This window comes from Brachypodium distachyon, chromosome 1 (assembly GCF_000005505.3).
Source record: "Brachypodium distachyon strain Bd21 chromosome 1, Brachypodium_distachyon_v3.0, whole genome shotgun sequence".
NCBI classification, from domain to species: Eukaryota; Viridiplantae; Streptophyta; class Magnoliopsida; order Poales; family Poaceae; genus Brachypodium; species Brachypodium distachyon.
In genome coordinates, this window is record NC_016131.3 from 6876583 (window position 1) to 6896252 (window position 19670).

Genomic DNA, 19670 nt, shown 5'->3' on the forward strand with positions numbered 1-19670 from the left:
ATGCCGCGCGTGGTGCCGTACTAAACACAACCGATCCGTACAAAGTTAATATGCGACCCGATTGGTTAGGTCCTCAACTACCCGTTCTACATTAGACCGTGTGTGTGTGCAGCTTTTAAGGCGTACTTAACTTAGGTGGTACTGGCACTTCATTTTGGAGGGAGCACGTGTAGAAAACAACCCTCTCCCGACGCAGATATACGTCAAGATGCAGCTGAGAATAAACCACTAAATTCAAATACATTGAATTATGAATGGACTGCCTCTGGCCTATGCCTTAGAAATGTAAGCACTCCCTCCGACCCATATTACTCGTCGAAATATTACATGTATCTAGACGCCTTTTAAACATAGATACATCTATATTTGGACAAATTTGAGACAATTAATATGAATCAGAGTGAGTATAATTAATTACTCCGATAAGGCTTAGTTTATATGTGGTTGGTGAATTCTCTTGGGTTCTATGGTACCTGATACTCCATTGGACTAAATCGAATATTAGGGAAGGGCATTATAGACATTTCACACTAAAAAACAAACTATTCCCTCTGCCCCATATTACCTGTCTCAAATTTGCCCAAATATAGATGAATCCATGTTTACAAAGCATCTAGATACATGTAATATTTCGACAAGTAATTCCGTCCGGAGAGAGTATCAATTATCCTTTCCCCGTTTTCCTGATCAATCTCGTCGCTCGAGCCCCCTCGCGCAGCCGCTGGCCTCCTCCTGCAGCGCCGCCTTTGCTGCAGCCATCCGGCCTCCTCCAGCGCTGATGTCGCCCTCGCCGTGGATGTCCTCCTCCTCCGTCATCGCTGCGGCTGCCCTCCTCCATCGCCGACGCCACCCTCCCCGTGGCCGTCCTCCTCCTCCTCCCTCCTCGCGAGCGTCGGCACCGCCCTCGCCGCGGCCGCCCTCCTCCAGTGCCGGCGCTGCTCTCGACGCGGCCGCCCTCCACCAGCGTCGGCGCCGTCCACGTCGACTCGTCGTGGCCGCCCACCTCCAGCGTTGGCATGCCCTCCTCCGGCGGCCGCCGCTTCTCGTCGACGCCGTATTTTTTTTTTCTCAAGATATTGGATTGATGACGTAAGTACCCTTGCTCCCTGACACTAATTTTGAGTTGATACTCCATCCATCCAAGTTGGAATATTAGGGAGTAACAGTTAATCTGAGCCCTTAGATTGAAAAAATGGACGGTTTTAATTTCAAGGTACTATAGAACAGCTCTTCGTCTTATATAATTCAAAACATTTTCTAGGCCTTTTGAAGCAGAACCTTCCAAACTATAGTGACGTGTGAGTGGGAGACACCAAGGACAACTAAATCCTATCCGTTGTCACTTAGAGTAGACGCTCCAACATCAGGGATATGGTGCTAAATGGTATCGCTCCTCCATTGGTCATTCTCAACTTAGTAAGCGGGGAAAGAACTCGGGATTGACATACTAGCTAGGAGGTCACGTGACTCACGTCAGACTTCGGCCTCCACATGTAGGTGCACTTCACTTGGTGCGGCGCGAACCCCCAATTGAAAGTCTGGCAATCTGCAAGGACGGAATTGGGATTTGGCTAACATTGTGAAGGTTGGTATCACTACTGTATAGGCCAACACCAGAGCTTCTAACGAAAACTCTAAATTTGTTGTGAGTAGGATGGATCAGGCAACAATGGTGCACGACCATCATTCCCTTTCTGAAGGTGTTGTCCTTGAAGCAACTTAATTTGTTCTACGGGTGAAAAACCTTGATCTGTCCATCCTTAGATGCATGGATGTAGCAACAATGGTGCACAAGCGTTGTTCCCTCGTGAAGTCGTTGTCTTCTTGCAGAGTTGTAATGGCAACACATGACGCTCGCCTTTTCATTCACCGTAAGCCAATTTCTGGCATTAACATCTTGAATGTTACCACGATAAAATTCGAATTCGGGCATCACATGATCCCAGAGGGAGATCCTTCCGTAGTCTAGGGTAATAAACTTAATATGTGCTTGCAATTTTCGTCGATTCCGGTTGGGACCCTCTATCCAAAGAAAAATTCTGGTTGGGACCTATCCAACCCGTTTATGAAGCTGGACACCGTCTAAAGCTGGGAATATCAGGTGAGTACTCGCTGAGCTGACTAACCCCGGGCTTGATTAAGGGCAGGTTGCTTGAAAGAACAGGGTGGTCTGAACTGATGGAGGCCTATAGGCGCACGTGGGGGAGCCGCTCCTCACGTGATTGGACGCGGCCAGATGCCCAAAGGACAGTGGTCGGCAAAGCCCTTGGATGCTGTTGGAGTGTCTTGGTGTGGTCCTCTCTTCTTCATTTCTTTCTCTTTTTTTTGGGGTCCTATCAGCAAAATTGTGGAGCTAGCGAGCTGTAGAAATTAACTATGCACATGTCACCATTAATTAGTAGGCTTTCTTATAAAAAAACATAAACGTGCGCCATTTTATAATTTGCTAGAAGACGTTTAGTAGAATATAGCAGTTCCTAGATAGGTGTCAACCTATGACTGCCTTTGTGCAGTTGGTGATCGAGATCCCAATTTTTAATCATCAACTCACAGGCACACGATGTGAGATTTCTCTCGTAAAGCTCTCCCCAGCCGACGTGACGGCCTTCCTCAAATTGACGTCAACCAGATGGTAAACATCAGTTGAAGCTAGCTAGGCTCCATAAAATGTGTAGCAATCTGTGTACTTGATCCAGAATGTTTGCCCATGCCCGGAAGGGCATCTCATTCCATCGAGCGACCACACCACTGCTTCCATCAAGCTACACTATTGCCTTTTGCTAGTAACTTTCAGCAGCCAGGATCGATCTCTCTCTCCTCCTTAAATGAATCCTCAAACTGCCATGCATGGATGCCAAACTGATTGGACCTACTGACTGCATGACTCTACCTCACAGAATCTATCATGTTTTCCTACTCCCGGCCGCCACATACAGCAGCAGGGTCGGTCAACCACAAAAAATATCATTACCAGTCTGCTACAGTTTTACACTGCACTGAACAAGCAGCATCAACTTCAGGGGCTATATATGTGACTTCCCTTTACTTTGTTGTGCCTCTTTGGACAAAGCCCATCGCAGTGTGGTTGCAGTAGTCACCATCTCTCATAGGTGCACCAATTTATGCTGGTATTAAAAGGTGTACCGCTTTTTAGCTTGCCAATTGTCGCCCTCTCAGTTTTCAGGCCAATCAACACTGATTTTTTCTTCATGACACCATATATATATGCTTAATTAGTACGGAGTACAGTAGTACATATTTGGTAATTAAACTCCCATCAGCTCCAAAGAACAGCGAATGGTCCTGCAAAGCTGTATCAACAAGCTGATTTCCTGAAGTCAAGCAGCAAGAGTTTATATATAAATATATTGCAGGAAAACGAAGGAAAGAAAAGGAATCAAGAAAAAGTAGCGCGACAACGAGAGTAGAAAAAAAGGACGGAAGAAAAGAAAGAAAAGAAAAGGAAGGAAAGCAACAGGCCGGAGGTCCCCGTGTGAAGGCCCAGGAGAAAGAGGAATAAGCGAAAAGCGCCCCTCCAATTTGAAGGAGAAGATATTACAGTCCACTCTTCAACATGACAATCGGCCGGAGAAACAAACGCTACCTGATTAAAATCAAGCTCTTGGGTCTCTCTGGTCGTTGGGTTCAACCCGTAGCATCCATGGTGGAACAGCCTCCGCGGGACTAGCAGCAACTCGTTGGCGAATGGCGCGCGCGGGACAACTTTTCCGCGGGGGCCCACGGGGGGAGATAGCGGCATGATCACTGTGCGAGACTAGGATCGAGTTTGGTGCCCGGTCCAAATCACAACGGCCCAATAATTGATCGGGACGGCTCTGGAAAAAAAGAAAAAAAAAACGGGCAGCGCGCCTCGCCTCGCCTCGCTCACCCGCTCCCAGCGGCCGACAAGGCCCGCCTGTGGCCGCTATCGCGTCGCGCGCGCCTGGACCACCCGCCGCCCGCCGCACGATCGGGATCCGACGGCCGCGGCCATGCCGATAAAGACACGCGCGCGCGCTCCTTATCTTCTCCTTTAAGCCGGGAACATCTGGAGATGACCAAACTGCCCCCTCCCCTCCCTGCGTCGTGTGTTGGAGAAAAGTCTGAGAAACGCGACTTAATTTACCTCGTGCGTTTGTGTGCGATGGATCGAGTCCTCCCTCGATCTTTCCCAACTGCCTCTTCATTGCTCTACTTGCTAATAAAGCGCAACAAGACGGGGGTATTTAAGGCTTAATGACAGGTTTAGCAAGTTTTGTCAGTTCAACGCAGAAAGGAGCAACGAAAAGGCGATCGATGGGTTGATTAATTAGCACCCGCTGTTAGGGAGATGGATTAATCAATTAATCGGTTCTCCAAGAGCAGCAGTACTGTGAAGCGAAGAGAGATCGAAGGTTTAGGTTTGTCCACGCGCGCAAGCACGTAGGCCTCGTGGTTGGGAGCCGTTGATTTCTCTTCTCGATCGGTCAGAGAAAATAAGATAAAAACAGAGGCAGCAGGGTTGCATTGCACCCAGCAAGCTGTAGCTAGCTATATTTGTCTTCTTGTTATTTCTATTTTTCAGTAATAAAAGAGGAATGTGACATACGGCGCCCGTTCAAAGCACATGAAAAGTCTTGAAATTTGCCAGGGTCAATTTGCTCCCCCTGCCCGGGCCTTTTAAGTGCTAGTCAGTTTCGAAATGAAAAGGAAAAGCTGGAAAGATACAGAGAGGGACTCCTCCAGCCTCGCTTTCTTTTCCCATCCGTCCCGGCCCTCTCTCTGCTTTACCAAATTATTTCTGCCGGATAATACAAAACATGTAATCTCGGTGAACATCTGTCTATCTATCAAGCTACTGCATATTGATGACTTTGTACTGTGTGCATGCATGGATTTTTTGTAAAATCTATTTCTTTGGATCACACGTATGCAAGATTAACAATTGGAGCTGTAGAAAACAGTGGATGTGGTAGTAGACAGTGGGAAAGGAAAGCAAAGTGAGGGGAGACAAATAAAAACAAGGGTTCGACATCACCAGCACCAGCAATAATAACTTAACCATAGCACAACAACGATGCTGATTATTAAACGCACAAGAAAAAATAATAGAGAAAGGGGTGATACCAAAGGAGGGAGAGAGCGACGACAGCGACCTTTGTCTTGGCTAGCTCCCTCCATCGGTTTGGGCTCTGTCCAATTCCGATATCATCGTCACCAGCGGCGGCGGCAGGAGGGATCAGCAGCAGAGCAGCAACACAGTAAACTGTTTTTTTTTCTGTAATTCTCTTTCCCCTTTGCGTCTTGCTCGCTCTTGCCTTTAGAAGGCGATTGCACAATGCGACCAAGAACTGCTGCGCTCCGACCGGACAAAGGGAGAAAAATAGAGTTAGTCACAACAGAGATAACGATGGTGAGTAGGTCTCCCGGAGGCAAGCCTTTCACAGTTTCACTCCCTCGCCGGGATATATAACGATGTGCTCCTCCTCAGGCTCTAGGTAAGGGAGAACGCGCTTGGCGAGGTGAATAGCTAAGCTCTCATAATTTGCTACTCCCATCGTTTTAAATTATAAAATGTTTTAGTTTTTCAAATTTGACTAGGTTATAGAAAATATATTAATATCTAAGATACCAAATAATAGTTGTAGATGCCGGTAGATTTTCTATAAACTTACTTAAACATTGAATTTTTGATTTAGAACAAATTTTATAATTTAGAACAAAGGGAAGAGCGAGTACCCAGCGCATCAATTCGAGCTATTCACACATATTATGTCATGGTAGTTCAGGAAATATATAATTTTCTAGACTTGTAAGCCAATAGTCCAACCAAACAACTGGCTTATAAGATAGTTTTACGAAAACATGGTGGCATTTTCACTTTGTAAACAAAAAACACCTCCTGGGGTATCTTTTTAGGTTGTGTTTATCATTGAGGTGGATATGATAATCTAAAGTTTTTGCCTATTTTTTCGTTTGGCTAATCAACTTTTTTTTGCTTTGTATATATTTTTCGCATCAAATTCTAAAATAAGTTCACCATAGCATAGTTCAACATTCTAAAATAAGTTCACCATAGCATAGTTCAACAACTGCAAACCACCCCTTAGGCTTGAGCAAATCCCACGTCCATATTGCCACTAGCACATAACCGAAATAACAAAGGAATTATCACTCCCTCGCATATCGATTTCCCTCCCGATTTCTGCCATGACCGAACGGTTTTCCCTTCCTCCTATCGACCCCTCCTTCGAGAGAGAGAACAGAAAGGCAAGCAGCGACGCTAGGGTTTTGAGCTTAGTGTCACCCCGAGCTCCGGCGGCAACCACCAAAGAAAAAGGGCAGTGTCGGCCCTCCTTCTACCTCCATCCCTCAGATCCACACCTAAACTCCTCCCTCACACAAGGTTGTCAATCCCCCCCTCTCCACGGATCCATTGCCTCTTTCCTTAAGGCATGGTCATCGATTGGGTCATCCTGCGTGTATCGTGCTCTCCTATGCTGAAAATGAGGTGACCATCCTGCGTGTATCACGCTCTCCTCACGAACCTCCTCTTGTACAATGTGGTACACTAAAGCAAATTAAAATGTTCTACTGCTGAACCAAAAAGGGTTGTTGTTTTAGATCACCTGATTACCACTCGAAGCGCATACTCGTAGCGTAAACAAAGTCGATGCAACATGTCGGTTCAGCTGTAACCGTACTGCATGCTCCTCCTTGTTAGTGCGTTCGAGCGTCACAATTGCAATGCCTCTAAGATATGAACACGTTGGAATAAAATTCCATCTATGTGTGCATTTCTTGCGTACATGTCCCACGCCACTCCACTTGCAATCTGTGTATCGTATATGGATCTGTGCTTGGTATGTACATATTTGCCTCTCCTTAGAAAGCCTGTGGAGTCAGAGGTGTTTTCATTTAATCCAAAAGGTTCAATTTCTACTACTTTCATAATGTAATACTCCCTCCGATCCATATTATAGTTGTCGAAATATTACATGTATCTAGACACTTTTTAGGCATAGATACATCCATATTTGAGCAAATTTGAGACAATTAATATGGATCGGAGGGAGTATTATATATTAATTGGAAATTTATTGAACGATGATTTGAATTTATCGAATGACGATTCGAAACATTTAATTGCCTAATTTGGGGAACTATATATGATTAAAAAAAAAGATAAAAACAACTACGATGAGAACGTTGGCACACGCAAAGCTTGGGCAAATCGGACAAGTGCGCAATTAATATCCATATCATCGCCAACTGGTGGACATGCAATCTTTTCCTATTCAAGCTAATGTTTCTCGTTACTCTCTCCGATTTATAATAAGTGTCGCTGATTTAATACAAAGTTGTACTAAGTCAGCGACACATGTTATGGATCGGAGGGAGTAGTTTGCGCAGATTTGCCTAGTTTTTATATAGTTCCTATTTAACTATGAAATCTCAAATGGTATAATTAGAAATCGTAAAAAAGATCAATCGCACACATAATTTGGCCTATTTTCCCCTTTTATTTTAACAATAAGATATCATAGATACTGTATATTGCAAAAAGGCTGGTGGTGTGTGTGAATGTAATTGAGTAATTCTGTAGGGGTCCAAATGTATAATTGACCACAGAAGCATAAAGTCCCAGAAATTTCCCCAAGCTCATGTCTCGCGACTCTCGCAGCTCTCCAACTCCAATCAGAAAATCGTCATATCCATCAAGAGGCGGCTCGAAACGAAATCTAGCTATCCTACAGCTGCCAGCCTCAATCCCCACCCCTCTCACACACACAGACACCCGGCTCTCAGGCGCGTCGCCGTCCCCGTGTTCTTCCTCGTCGGGACATCGCGTTCCCGCTGTCTCCACCCAGTCCGCACTTTGGTCATTGGGGTTTCGAGGTTGTTTTCATCGAGGGATTAGTTAAATCATCCCACTGATCTTCTCACGAGTTCCGGGTGTGCCGGTGCACAGCCGGCACACCGTCTAGATCCCCCCTGCTGGCTGCACGCGGAAGAAGGGGATTTTCCTGGCGCCGACGACGATGGTGACAGTGGCGCCGCCGGTATGGGCGTAGTGGCGCCACCGTGTCAGCCGACGACGACCACGCAAGTGAGCCAACCGAAGAGCGGCGGCGCGGCGATCCGGCCGGCCACCGGGGCTTATTCTATGTCCCACTCCCAGGGATTCCACCAGCAGGGCAGCAGCGGCGTCTACGGCTTCTCCTCCGATGGCTTCGTCGACCGGCCGGGCTCGAGCAGCCAGGAACACCAGCAAGAGCAGCAGCAGCAGCACGTGGCGCAGCAGAGCCGCCGCGACAAGCTCCGGGTGCAGCAGGGCTTCGTGGACCCGGCCGCCGGGGGAGGAGCCCACGGCGGGCTGCTCCCGGCCCTCGACGGCGACGAGCACGGCGGCGCCATGTACGACCACGCGGCGGCCGCCGGCGCCTCCAACATGCTCGCCGAGATGTTCAACTTCTCCGCTCACCAGACGCCGCCGTCCGCCACCGAGCTGCTCGCCAGCCAGATGAACTCCGCCAACTACCGCTTCGGTTTCCGGCAGCCGCCCGGCGACGGCGGTTGGTTCGGGTCCGCCGGCGGGCGGGCTGGTGGTTTGGGCCTCGGTGGGCCGGCCCACTTAGGCTCGTTAGGTGAGACGTCGTCCTCGCCCAAGCATCAACAGCAAGCAGCAGGTGCGACCATGGCGGGCCTCGCGGCCACGGACCCGGCCGCCGCGATGCAGCTGTTCCTGATGAACCCTCAGCAACAGCAGCAGTCGCGGTCATCGCCGACGTCACCCCCGCCGTCCGACGCGCAATCCGCCATCCAACACCACGAAGCGTTCCAGGCGTTCGGTGCGAGTAATTCGTACGGGACCGGCAGCGGCGTGGTGGAAGGCCACGGCGGCCAGGGCCTCTCGCTCTCGCTCTCGCCGTCCCTGCAGCAGCTGGAGATGGCGAAGCAGCAGGCCGAGGAGCTTCGAGTTCGGGACGGCGTGCTCTACTTCAACCGCCAGCAACAACAACAACAACAGCAAGTACAAGTACAACAGCTGCCGATGGCATTGCACGGCGGCCAGGTCGGCGCCTCGCTGGCAGTGGCCGGGCAGCAGCTGCACGTCGGCTACGGCCCGGGCCCTGCCGGCGTGGCCGGCGTGCTGCGGAACTCCAAGTACACACGAGCGGCGCAGGAGCTCCTGGACGAGTTCTGCAGCGTGGGCCGCGGCGGGCAGACGATCAAGGCGGCCGGGCGCGCCGGCGCCGGTGCATCGAACCCTAACGCCAGCAAGGGCGGCGGAGGCGCGTCCAGCTCCGGCGCCGGCGCCCAGTCGCCGTCGTCGGCGTCCAAGATGGAGCCCCCGCAGCTCTCCCCCGCCGACCGCTTCGAGCACCAGCGCAAGAAGGCCAAGCTCATCTCCATGCTCGACGAGGCACGTACACACGAATTACTTAATTCTCCGGCTTTTTTTTTCTCCCCTTCTCATACTACTCTCATGCATGCATGGTGTTTGTTCAAAGCTCCGGCCGGCGACGCGGCGGATCCGGCAGAAAGTTTAGGTAGGTGCAACCGCGTGTATGCAACGGACGGTAGGTAGCCGGTAAGGCTACTAGCTTAGCTATTGCCAGTACACCCCCAACTCCTGCAGCAGAACGAACGAACTGGCTCTTGCTCCTGTTTTTTTTTCTCCTTCTTTTACCATGCTAGTCACTTCCGGATCGACCGGACGTGGCATGCACAGCTAGCTAGCTACTGTACTGTAGCTAGCAAGGCGGCGGCGGCCAATGAAGCATGCAGGCTGCGCGCGCGCGGCAGGAGCCAGGGAAAGCTTTTTGGTGGATTGTCACGACGCAAACTCCAAGGGAGATATGAATCTCCAATCATAGTAACATCCCACAGCGCACAGCGCCACCTCCTGATTTCTTTTTGTGCGGTTGTTGGTGCTGCATGCTTGCTGTGATAGCAGCTGTTGCCGCAGCATTCATCGCCTCCCATTTCTTTATGTTTCTCTCGTGCAACTCTCTCTTTCCATATCTCCCCCGCAAAGGGAAAGAAAGTACGGCCAGCCCACTGCCAGTATTATATTTGCCATCGTATCAGTCTCGACGTATTACTCGTGAAATCTTTGTCACGTCACTACGTGGAAGTTCTTTTGGTTTATCATATACTAATAGCGAGCTCTAGCTAGTGTGTCTCTGACTCTCTGTGTGTGTTGGTCGATTGATCGAAGCAGGGAGTATAGTACTAGCTCAAGGCGTACGTACGTACTAACTACTGGGCCGGAGCTGTTAGTTAGAATTGGGCACAGTGAGAAAGTACAAGAGGGTAGCACTCACATGTACCTGGATACTATATATTACTCCTCCGGTTACATAATTGGAAAGAGATCATCGGTCGACAGGGTGAGCACAGGAACAAATCGGCACATGCAAAGTTAGATGCATGTGTGCATGGCTTTGCTGTTGCCAAACGGCCGTGGGCCTGCGCGCCCCCGTTTGTTCCTTCCACCCATTTCTCATAATTGTGCCAGCGACACATGCTACGCCATGCCCATGTCTTAATTGCTGCACCCAAAGTTTGTTTCTTGTGTTCCCCTTCCTTTTAATTTCCTCATCATCCTCCATCGATCGATCATGCATGCATCTTAATAGTAAGCTGCTTCTCATTGTCTTTTTACTCGATCTAAAGGTGAACGGTACATAATCGATCGGGTAAATTCTCCAAAAATGTCATTTTTACAGCAATCCGTTGGATTAATGAGTGTTTGAACTGAAATGTTCAGGTGGACCGGAGGTACAACCACTACTGCGACCAGATGCAGATGGTGGTGAACTTCTTCGACTCGGTGATGGGGTTCGGCGCGGCGACGCCGTACACGGCGCTGGCGCAGAAGGCCATGTCGCGGCACTTCCGGTGCCTCAAGGACGCCATCGCGTCGCAGCTGCGGCACACGTGCGAGCTGCTGGGGGAGAAGGACGCCGGCACGAGCTCCGGGCTCACCAAGGGCGAGACGCCGCGGCTCAGGGCCATCGACCAGAGCCTCCGGCAGCAGCGCGCCTTCCACCACATGGGCATGATGGAGCAGGAGGCCTGGCGGCCCCAGCGCGGCCTCCCCGAGCGTTCCGTCAGCATCCTCCGCTCCTGGCTCTTCGAGCACTTCCTCCACCCGTACGTAAAACTTACATTATTTACATATATTCTCCTACGAAATGCATTTCCGACTGTTCTTCTCGATCTCTAGATAGACGGCCAGCACGTACGTACGATCTAGCCTGGCATGGACTTTGCGTTATGCTCTGTGCATGCATGCATGCATGGGATCGAATGCCGCCGTGGCGAACAACAGGCACACTCATCACGGGCAGCTTCTGCTTTGTTTTCGCATGCAGCCCCGCCCTTTCTCTCGCTCGCTCTCTCTGGTTTGCTAGCTGCTGCCGCGCTGCGCGCTGGCTGCTTTAGCAAAAGCAGTAATTTTTTCGAGATCTACGCTAAAACCGGCAGGGGCAGGGAGCCATGCCGGGGACTGTGCATATTCCTCCCCTTTTGCCCCCCCCAGGGGGCTGAGGTTACTTTCCCATCATTGCAAAAATTAACCTTTTTCTGATCCAGTTTTACTGCGGTTAGTGGCGGCAGACTGGATCCTGGCCTGGCGTGTGCATGCAGTCAGTGTACTGCTCGCACCTCACGTATAGCTGCAGGCTGCAGCGGCAGCGCAGGGAATTCTGGCTCCTTTTTTTTCAAGCTTTACACGCGCACGCAAAAAGCTTGGATACGTACGCACACCACGTACGCTGCCGCGCTGCCTTCACCTGCAAATCTGCGGCATTCCTAGGAGCTTTCTGCATGTATCAGCAATTCAGCATGGGCGAGCTAGCTATATAAGGTCCTTTTACTTTACAAGTTTATATATCCTTGGAAGTAATCCCAATCCAACCGTGATGCCATGGCCATGCAGAGGATCATCTGCGAGAGATCAATAGATCAGATACTTAATAAAGAATCCTTTTTAATTCTCTTTGACATATTCCTGCTGCATGCATACATAGGTATCAGTGTCGCTCGCATCACCAGTGCAGTGCACACATATAATGCGTATATGATTGGTGAATAGTGCCCGCAGGCCGTAGCAGTGGTGCACTACTGGCATGCTGCAAATGTAATGCATGCAGCCGGGCTTAATGCGAGTCATTTTGTAATTTGCATGTGGTGCTGGGTCTGATGCGTGGATTGTCGTGCGTGCCGTGTCTGCAGGTACCCGAGCGACGCCGATAAGCACCTGTTGGCGAGGCAGACGGGGCTGTCCAGGAACCAGGTTTGTACCACGTACACTCTCTCGCACACTGTGCATGCATGCACGCCCCGTATATGTTGGGATCGTTGGCAGATTTTTACCGGCTGCGCATGCATGCATGGGTTGTTATATATACTGTTGACCTTAGCAAGTTAGCAGATTGTGCTATTTGTTTTTTTGTTTGGATGCACACACATACGCACTGCGCGCACTGGCATGCACCAAACTCCAAACGTAATGGAGCTAGCTAGCATACATGCATTGTGTCTTCGTAGCTACTCTAGCTAGGTGGCCTCACCTAAGTACGTCTGTAGTTGCTTATTAGCACAACTGAATCCTGCAGGAGCAAAGGCTAATATATGACGAAAACCACAAACTTCTTTGACCACTTTGATTCGCAGGATCCAAATACACATAGGAATTAGATGCCATGTGACATTGGATTATATTCTATGGGAACTGAAACCACATGGATATGTAATACATGTTGTTCAGTTACACTTACATCACGCGATGAACACATGAATATTCTTAGGATTAGGTGTTCGACATAGTTTTAAAAGAAAGTTTTCATAAGGCTAGAGACTCAATGGAAATTTTCTTTCACATTGCATGCAAAAGTAGTCCACAGTAAAATTTCCTATTGGATACAATCATGCAAATCATAGAACCGACGTATGATTCAAATCCTCCAAAATTCATACAAAAGTCATCAGTTGAATCAAGAGGCCCTAGCTAGCCACATTGCTTGTTGAGGCCTATACCACTAAGTTTACTGCGCAACACAAAAATATACTCCCTCTGATCCAAAATAAGCGTCGAGGATTTAGTACAAAGTAATTAGTACAACTTTGTGCTAAATCCCTGACACTTATTATGGATCGGAGGGAGTATAAGCCAAAAACATAAACACACTTTATTCTTCATTGCAAAGAAATTCCAACACTTTATGTAAGGTATAATATAGCAATGTAGCATCACATCATTATGAAGTTAAAAGGAGCTCATGGATAATACAATGTATTTTTTGATAAACCAAATTGAGAGACACGGGTTTATATGTTTTTATCAGTTAGCTAGTAATAGTCAAATGCCATATATATTTTGCTTCGGATAGGAAAACATATACCTGTAATGGTATATTCGGTCCCGGGTTGTTGACCTCGGTCTATGCCCTAGCCTCTTGACTCAGAGTCAACCCGTCTCAACTGGCTTGGAATTTACTTTGTTGTGCTTGGCTCATGCTATGTTTTTGGCTTTGCCACCGGATCCCGACAAGCTTTTTTTTTCCTATGTCTCTACTACGTATACAAGCGGCCAGGTCCATTACCAAAATAACGGGACATAAGTACCTCATCAATCTTTGTTATGAGTTATATGACCCATGCCTTGATATGCTTGTGAAGAAGTGCATTTTAATTTCTGTTTGTGTTGTTTTCAAAGGATATTAATGGTAGTATAATAGGTAAAACACTAAATTGGGAAAATAGAAGTGACTACTATAAAAGTAAAATCCACATAGATAAATTGTTTTAGACACTAAAAACGCACAAATTCGTATCCTGGTTGCCTTTATTAGGTACGGGCTCTGGCTAATCCCAACAAATGTTAGTATGTCGCCTAACAATTTTTTAGTGTGTTGTTCTCCATTTTTACATTCTTATCGCAGCGAATGATTTTGTAAAAACAAGTGGGCATATTTAACTAACATATATGACTATATACACCCCATTGATGCATGAGCATTAGTTATCTACTTCCCAGAAAGATAGTTTTATTGGCCTTTCACTACACCCAACCTTCATATAGAGGAGTACCTCAACGGTTTGTGCATCTCCACAGACTCATATAGCATTAGGCATGCATTTATTCGAACCGCACGTACTCTAGCTCTGGGTATATGTGCTTGCATATCTTTCAGTTCATCTCACTCTTTTGTACCTTTCCCGGACGTGGTCCTTCACAACTCACAAGTGGCCCCTCATGTATGTCTAATTAACCCCTTGACCCCTCCTGGTACAAATTTCCCCCTAAAAAATTGAAATACTGTGTGCTCTTTGCCCAATGTGCCAACGCAAGCCCTGTCCTCTTCAGTTCCCTGTCCCGTGTTATCCCTTCCGGGACTCGTGAACAAACTCCGTGCGTGTGGTCGACGCTACTGTCTATACCTTGCAAAATAGATTTTGAGTACAGATAGCTGGCAGCGATGCTTCAAAACAATCCTTTTTTTATCTAACGAGGTTTTTTGTTTTTAATATGATGGTGATAACTCATCAGACAAACTGGAACATATTTTGTACTTTTTTTTCCTCGCATGGTAACTTTTTTTTATTAGGAAACAAACTTCTCATCGTGAACAACGCAGCCAGGAATGTCTTTGGTAAAAATAATGTCTTCGGTAAGATCAGGCTATTATTTAGGATCTAACTTTCTTCCCTCGTTTGCACCGTGCTTTTATCAACTGTGTCCGGACAGTAGGTACATCGTTTATTCCAAGTCAGCCTTCTAATTTGCTATAACGTATAATATAGCTACAAATTGACTTGTGAACCTACTTTGTTCGAGACGGAGAATCTCTGCTTTTAAATTTGTCACCTGGTCTAACTTCTCAGTGAATTGTTGCCATAACACTTTGATGACATCAACATTGTTGACATCGGGTATGCACATGCAAAACACCTAATTAGTCTAGTAATCAATGTGCAATTAACTAATGGTACCTTCTATGCAACCAACTACACGTGCCTTCGACTTGAAGCAAAACGTTGTACATATCTTTTACTCCGTAGTTCATTTGACTTCGTGTGCCATCTAGCAAACCTTCGTTCTAAAAAATATTATGCATGCAAATAATTGAAGGAGTGCTGTGAACTGTAAAAAGTCAAACCAAAAAGCCCTTTTCACTTCGCTTGAAACTACGAAAAAATAACTAGCATGTATATGCTTTAACTTGACCAAATATCGGTTTCAATCGGAAACTCAGATGGATTTCTGTCATTTGACATTTATTTTTGCTTGTTTTACTCCAGTGGGGCCTAGTTTTTTCAATTGTTGGTCGATTCAGAGGCCAGGGACGCCCCTCCTTGGAAAATAATATATTTATCGTGTGTGTATTGTACAGTTTACCTTGCTGCATGATTTCAGTAATCTTATTTCATTTTAATCTTATTGTTTTGGTTCCAAAAGAGATAAGAAATCGCAAGAATTGTTTCAATTATTTCAGAAACAACAAATGGATAGTGAATCATAAGAGTCTCCACAATTAATACCAAATGAAGCCTCGAATTTTTCGCCGTGAATAAATTGTACCCAGATATCTCTTTATCCATGTGAGGTTATGCCTAGTTCCATGTCCTATAACATAATTAAACTTATATGAGTAATATGATTGACTTTTTTGTGTTCTTCCTGAATACAATACAATACAATAACTTTTTTGTGTTATTCCTGAGTACACAACACAACACAACACAACACAACACGCAACGCAACGCAACGATACGATAGGATAGGATAGGATACGATACGATACGATACGATACGATACGTTATGTTACGTTACGTACTCAAGTATATAAGTGCATCATGTCGAGTTGTCCCTTTTTTTCATGTAAGAAAATAAGGCCATGCATGCTCACTTAAAATATTGTTTTCTTGCCAATTTCAGGTCCCCAATATTTTTTTAATAAAAATCACAGTCACTTAAAACTGTAAAATTCTAAGCCAAAAGTTATGCATTTGTGCAGAGTGCAATTTTTAATCTGTATGATATATATGGAGTGACTAGGAGGTAAGGTTGATCAATATTGATCAAAAGATTTAAAAATATGAATGGTCTATTGTTAGATAAATGATAAATTAGACAGCAAAAATTATCATCTATTTTGAACGTTGCTGTTCAAACCAATAAGATAATATTGGATTGTCCCACCACATCCTCAAGGCGAAATTCATAGTGCTTTCTTCCCCTCAAAACCTTTTTTGCAATTAAATGAGTACGCATGTGTACAATGGAATGTGCAATCTGTCCTAATTTTAATTCTTTAGATCGATCATGTGAGTTCGTGATGTAGTAAAATTGTTGTTCTTGTAAATGTATTCTTTGAATTGCCAATTCAATTATTTTCACAAAATTCAGATAGAATTCGGTAAACTGAAGTTTAATGCCTAAGAACTATATATCCCCGGGCAGTGTTTGTCTAATAGTAAGTGCATTTATTTGAACAAAACAAGGTTTGGCAGAATTTCATTTGCCATGCATAATTGAGTACTGTTGCCGATCCAATATATTCACACAATATATAGTTCTGAGATCATTCAAGAGTTTCAAAAAAGCCGTTTATGGAGTAATATAGTTGGAGGAACGAATAAGGTTTCGGTCGCATCTATATTTCTTTCAAAAAGAATATTCGACGGTATATATATATATTTATAAATACAATCTCTAGAAGAGCCGCCTGTGAGTAAGATCATGCATGCATGCCGACTTATGTAGTGTGTTTTCCTATTCAACAGTGAGCATAAAAGGAGATATAGAAAGAAACTAACAAAAGCCAAAGCATTTGAACAAACAAACAGGACAAATAAGCTGCAGGGTAAAACTGAAAATGGCAGCGAGGACTGACGAGATCCAAGGGTACTACGTACGGCAGCTAGGCTAGTAGCTGCACACACACATGCATGCATGCACGCATGCCGCCATTGCTCTCTATGCATGGACCCTGCAACCTGCATGCCTATCCCTGCAATAATTCACTAATCTGGTACGTTGTTCCCCTTTGCATCCAACTCCAGGTCTCGAATTGGTTCATCAACGCCCGCGTCCGGCTGTGGAAGCCCATGATCGAGGAGATGTACCAGCAGGAGACCAAAGAGCTCGAGGGCTCCTCCGCACCCGAGTCCGGCAACAACGACCCCTCCGGCGCCGGCGCCGCAGACGAAATGCACTCTCCGACCACGCAGCCTCAAGGAATGCTAATGCAGCACGGCGCCGGAAGCAGGTACGGGCAACACCAGCAGCAAGAACATCAACACGGGATGGCGATGTTGTCGGGCGTCCATCCCCACAAGCTCGACCCCGGCGCGGTGGCGGGGCCCAGCAGCTCGGACGCCGCCGCCTTCGTGGGCCTCGACCCGGCGGAGCTCCTCGCCGGCGGCGACGTCGTCGGTGGGCCGGGCGACGACTTGTACGGGAGGTTCGAGGCGGCCGGGGTCAGGATGCGGTACGGGCCCGGGCCTGGGCCTGGGCCCGGCGCCGCGACCTCCGGCGCGGCCGCCGGTGACGTGTCGCTTACGCTGGGCCTGCAGCACGCCGGCCCGGGCAATGCCGGCCCGGACGGCAGCGGCCGGTTCTCCTTGAGAGACTACAGTGGTTGTTGATGCCGGTCTCGGCCTTGCTAGTTGCTACACACATATCTTGATTTATCATTCATGGCCGGCTCATGCATGCATTGCATTTGGAGACTAGGAAGAGGGAGATCAAAGGCAGCGGCGTGAGGAGCTAGAGAGATCGAGATCTAGGGAGATATATTTGCATGGTGGCCGGCCGGAGGTGATATGCATGCATGCGCATGGGAGTGGGAAATATTAATATGAGACAAATCGGAGCTTCATCATCTTCATTTTCTTCTTCTTCTTCTTCCCAGATGATTCTTAATTTAGCTAGATTAATTCCTTTTGTTAGGCATTCTCTATTGTTTGGGGGGCTAAGGAAAATCTGTATACAGGATAAGAAAGATAGGAAGTGTATTGTTATAGATTGTTTAGCCATACTTTTTTGTTCTCCCTGTTGTTCTGTTCCATGTTTTTTTTTGTCTTTTGTCCGTTTTAGTCTTGGTGCATGTACCTATTCTTTTTTTTTCATCTGTAACTAAACATAAGAGAAACATACATACATAAATGCATATATTGGTAAATATTGGGGCATACACATATGTATACATATGGCTATGGGCTAAACGAGATGAAGAGAAATGTAACAAGCTACACTCCAGAACCAGTGTGGTGGTCACAGTTTGCTCGCTGGCATGTACCTGCAACTTGTGCGTGGCTGTTTCATTTTTGCCCCACTTTTTGGGGAAACCGACTGATGCCAATGTCGGGGCATGTTTTTGGTCTCTACTTAGCATTTTTTACAGGATTGGTACAAACAATTGCAGTATAGTTTGATTCATGACTGCATGATTGCACCTGTCGGTCAGGCTATCTCGATCTATCACTTAATTACAGTAGGACGCAATTAAGTTAGCCTGCAGGTGAATGCAACTCCAAATTAAGTGGAGTACTGCTACTTAACTCTCCGTATCTTCCGTACGTATAGGACAGAACTCAATCGATTAGCCGCAGCAGATGCTAATTAGTTGAGTTCTTCACTAATCGGCCGGCCAATTAACGAAGCTAAGGAAGCAAGCAACAACCATTGATGGTGGAATGGTGGACGCTGCCAAGCTAGGACGAAATCTTTCCTGGTGAGAGAGGACAGGGGAAATGGTACTACTCCAGTACTCCAGGAATTACCGAAAGAAACAGAGCAGCTAGCGCCTAGGAAGCTAGCGGCGGTGCAAAAGCGGGGGAGGGGGCGCACGGCGCCGGGTGCGGCGGTTGCCATGCCATGCGGTGCAGTGCCGGCCAATCGTACAAGCATGATTGTGGCCATGAATGCGAGAAATGGTGGTTGATTGATGGGCGCTGGCTGGCTGGCTGGCTGGCTCGTGTGGGCGCGGACGGACGACAGAGACGCACGCTTTTGTAGATTTGGTTGCCAGAGGAGCCCAAGGCCCGGATCAATCAGATCAATCAATGCCAACCGGCTTGCAATTTGCAAATTGCAATCGCATATATGCACGCGCCGCGCCCACCGATCGATCCAAAGAACTGGAGCGACCCTGCTCTCAGTTTCTCCATTTCCACCTCTTCTCTGAAACATCTCGCCACTCACTCACAAGTACGGGTCTCGTCCATGCCTTTGCTGCTCGGCAATCTACGTGGTGATATTGACAGCAGGCCTAACTGGAACCAACAGCTGGCTGGCCGCCGATGGACCCTTTGATTGCTATGCTAGCTTGGGAATCAACTGATGCGGGCGGTTAAGAGAGACTGCTGTTAGCTGTTATGCCAAACATCGAATTGTTCCCTTTTCAGCTTTGGTCACCAAACCTTGGGGTACCGTACATGTGTGGCTCCTACTTCTCCACCGATCAAATGGTCCATCCATTTGATGGTCTGTCACCTCTGTCAAGCCCAGGGAATAGTGTGATCCACCAATTATGAGTAGACGTTAGAACAATGATTCATGCCCTGTTGAATAGAAGTGAATGATTCCTCAAGGTTTCTTCACTTTTCTTCTTCTTCTTCTTCTTTTTTTTGAAAAAGGGAAAGACCCAGCTTCGTTAACGAAACCATTTGA

General features: G+C 47.1%; 1 protein-coding gene and 1 long non-coding RNA gene across 2 annotated transcripts; one reads left to right on the forward strand and one right to left on the reverse strand.

The window, feature by feature from the left end:
* Positions 1-2800: 2800 nt before the first annotated feature.
* Positions 2801-5405, reverse strand: LOC112272507. Its single transcript, XR_002966424.1, has 2 exons — positions 5107-5405; positions 2801-3332 (listed from the first exon to the last, which is right to left on the reverse strand). It is a non-coding gene; the product is annotated as an uncharacterized LOC112272507 (long non-coding RNA).
* A 2215-nt stretch (positions 5406-7620) lies between these two features.
* On the forward strand, positions 7621-18192 carry LOC100839252 (BEL1-like homeodomain protein 4). The gene is made up of 4 exons (XM_010232084.3): positions 7621-9406; positions 10757-11142; positions 12226-12286; positions 17060-18192. Exons 1-4 carry the CDS (start codon positions 8045-8047, stop codon positions 17642-17644), a joined length of 2394 nt encoding a protein of 797 aa, XP_010230386.1. The 5' UTR covers positions 7621-8044; the 3' UTR covers positions 17645-18192.
* The last annotated feature ends 1478 nt before the right edge of the window (positions 18193-19670 follow it).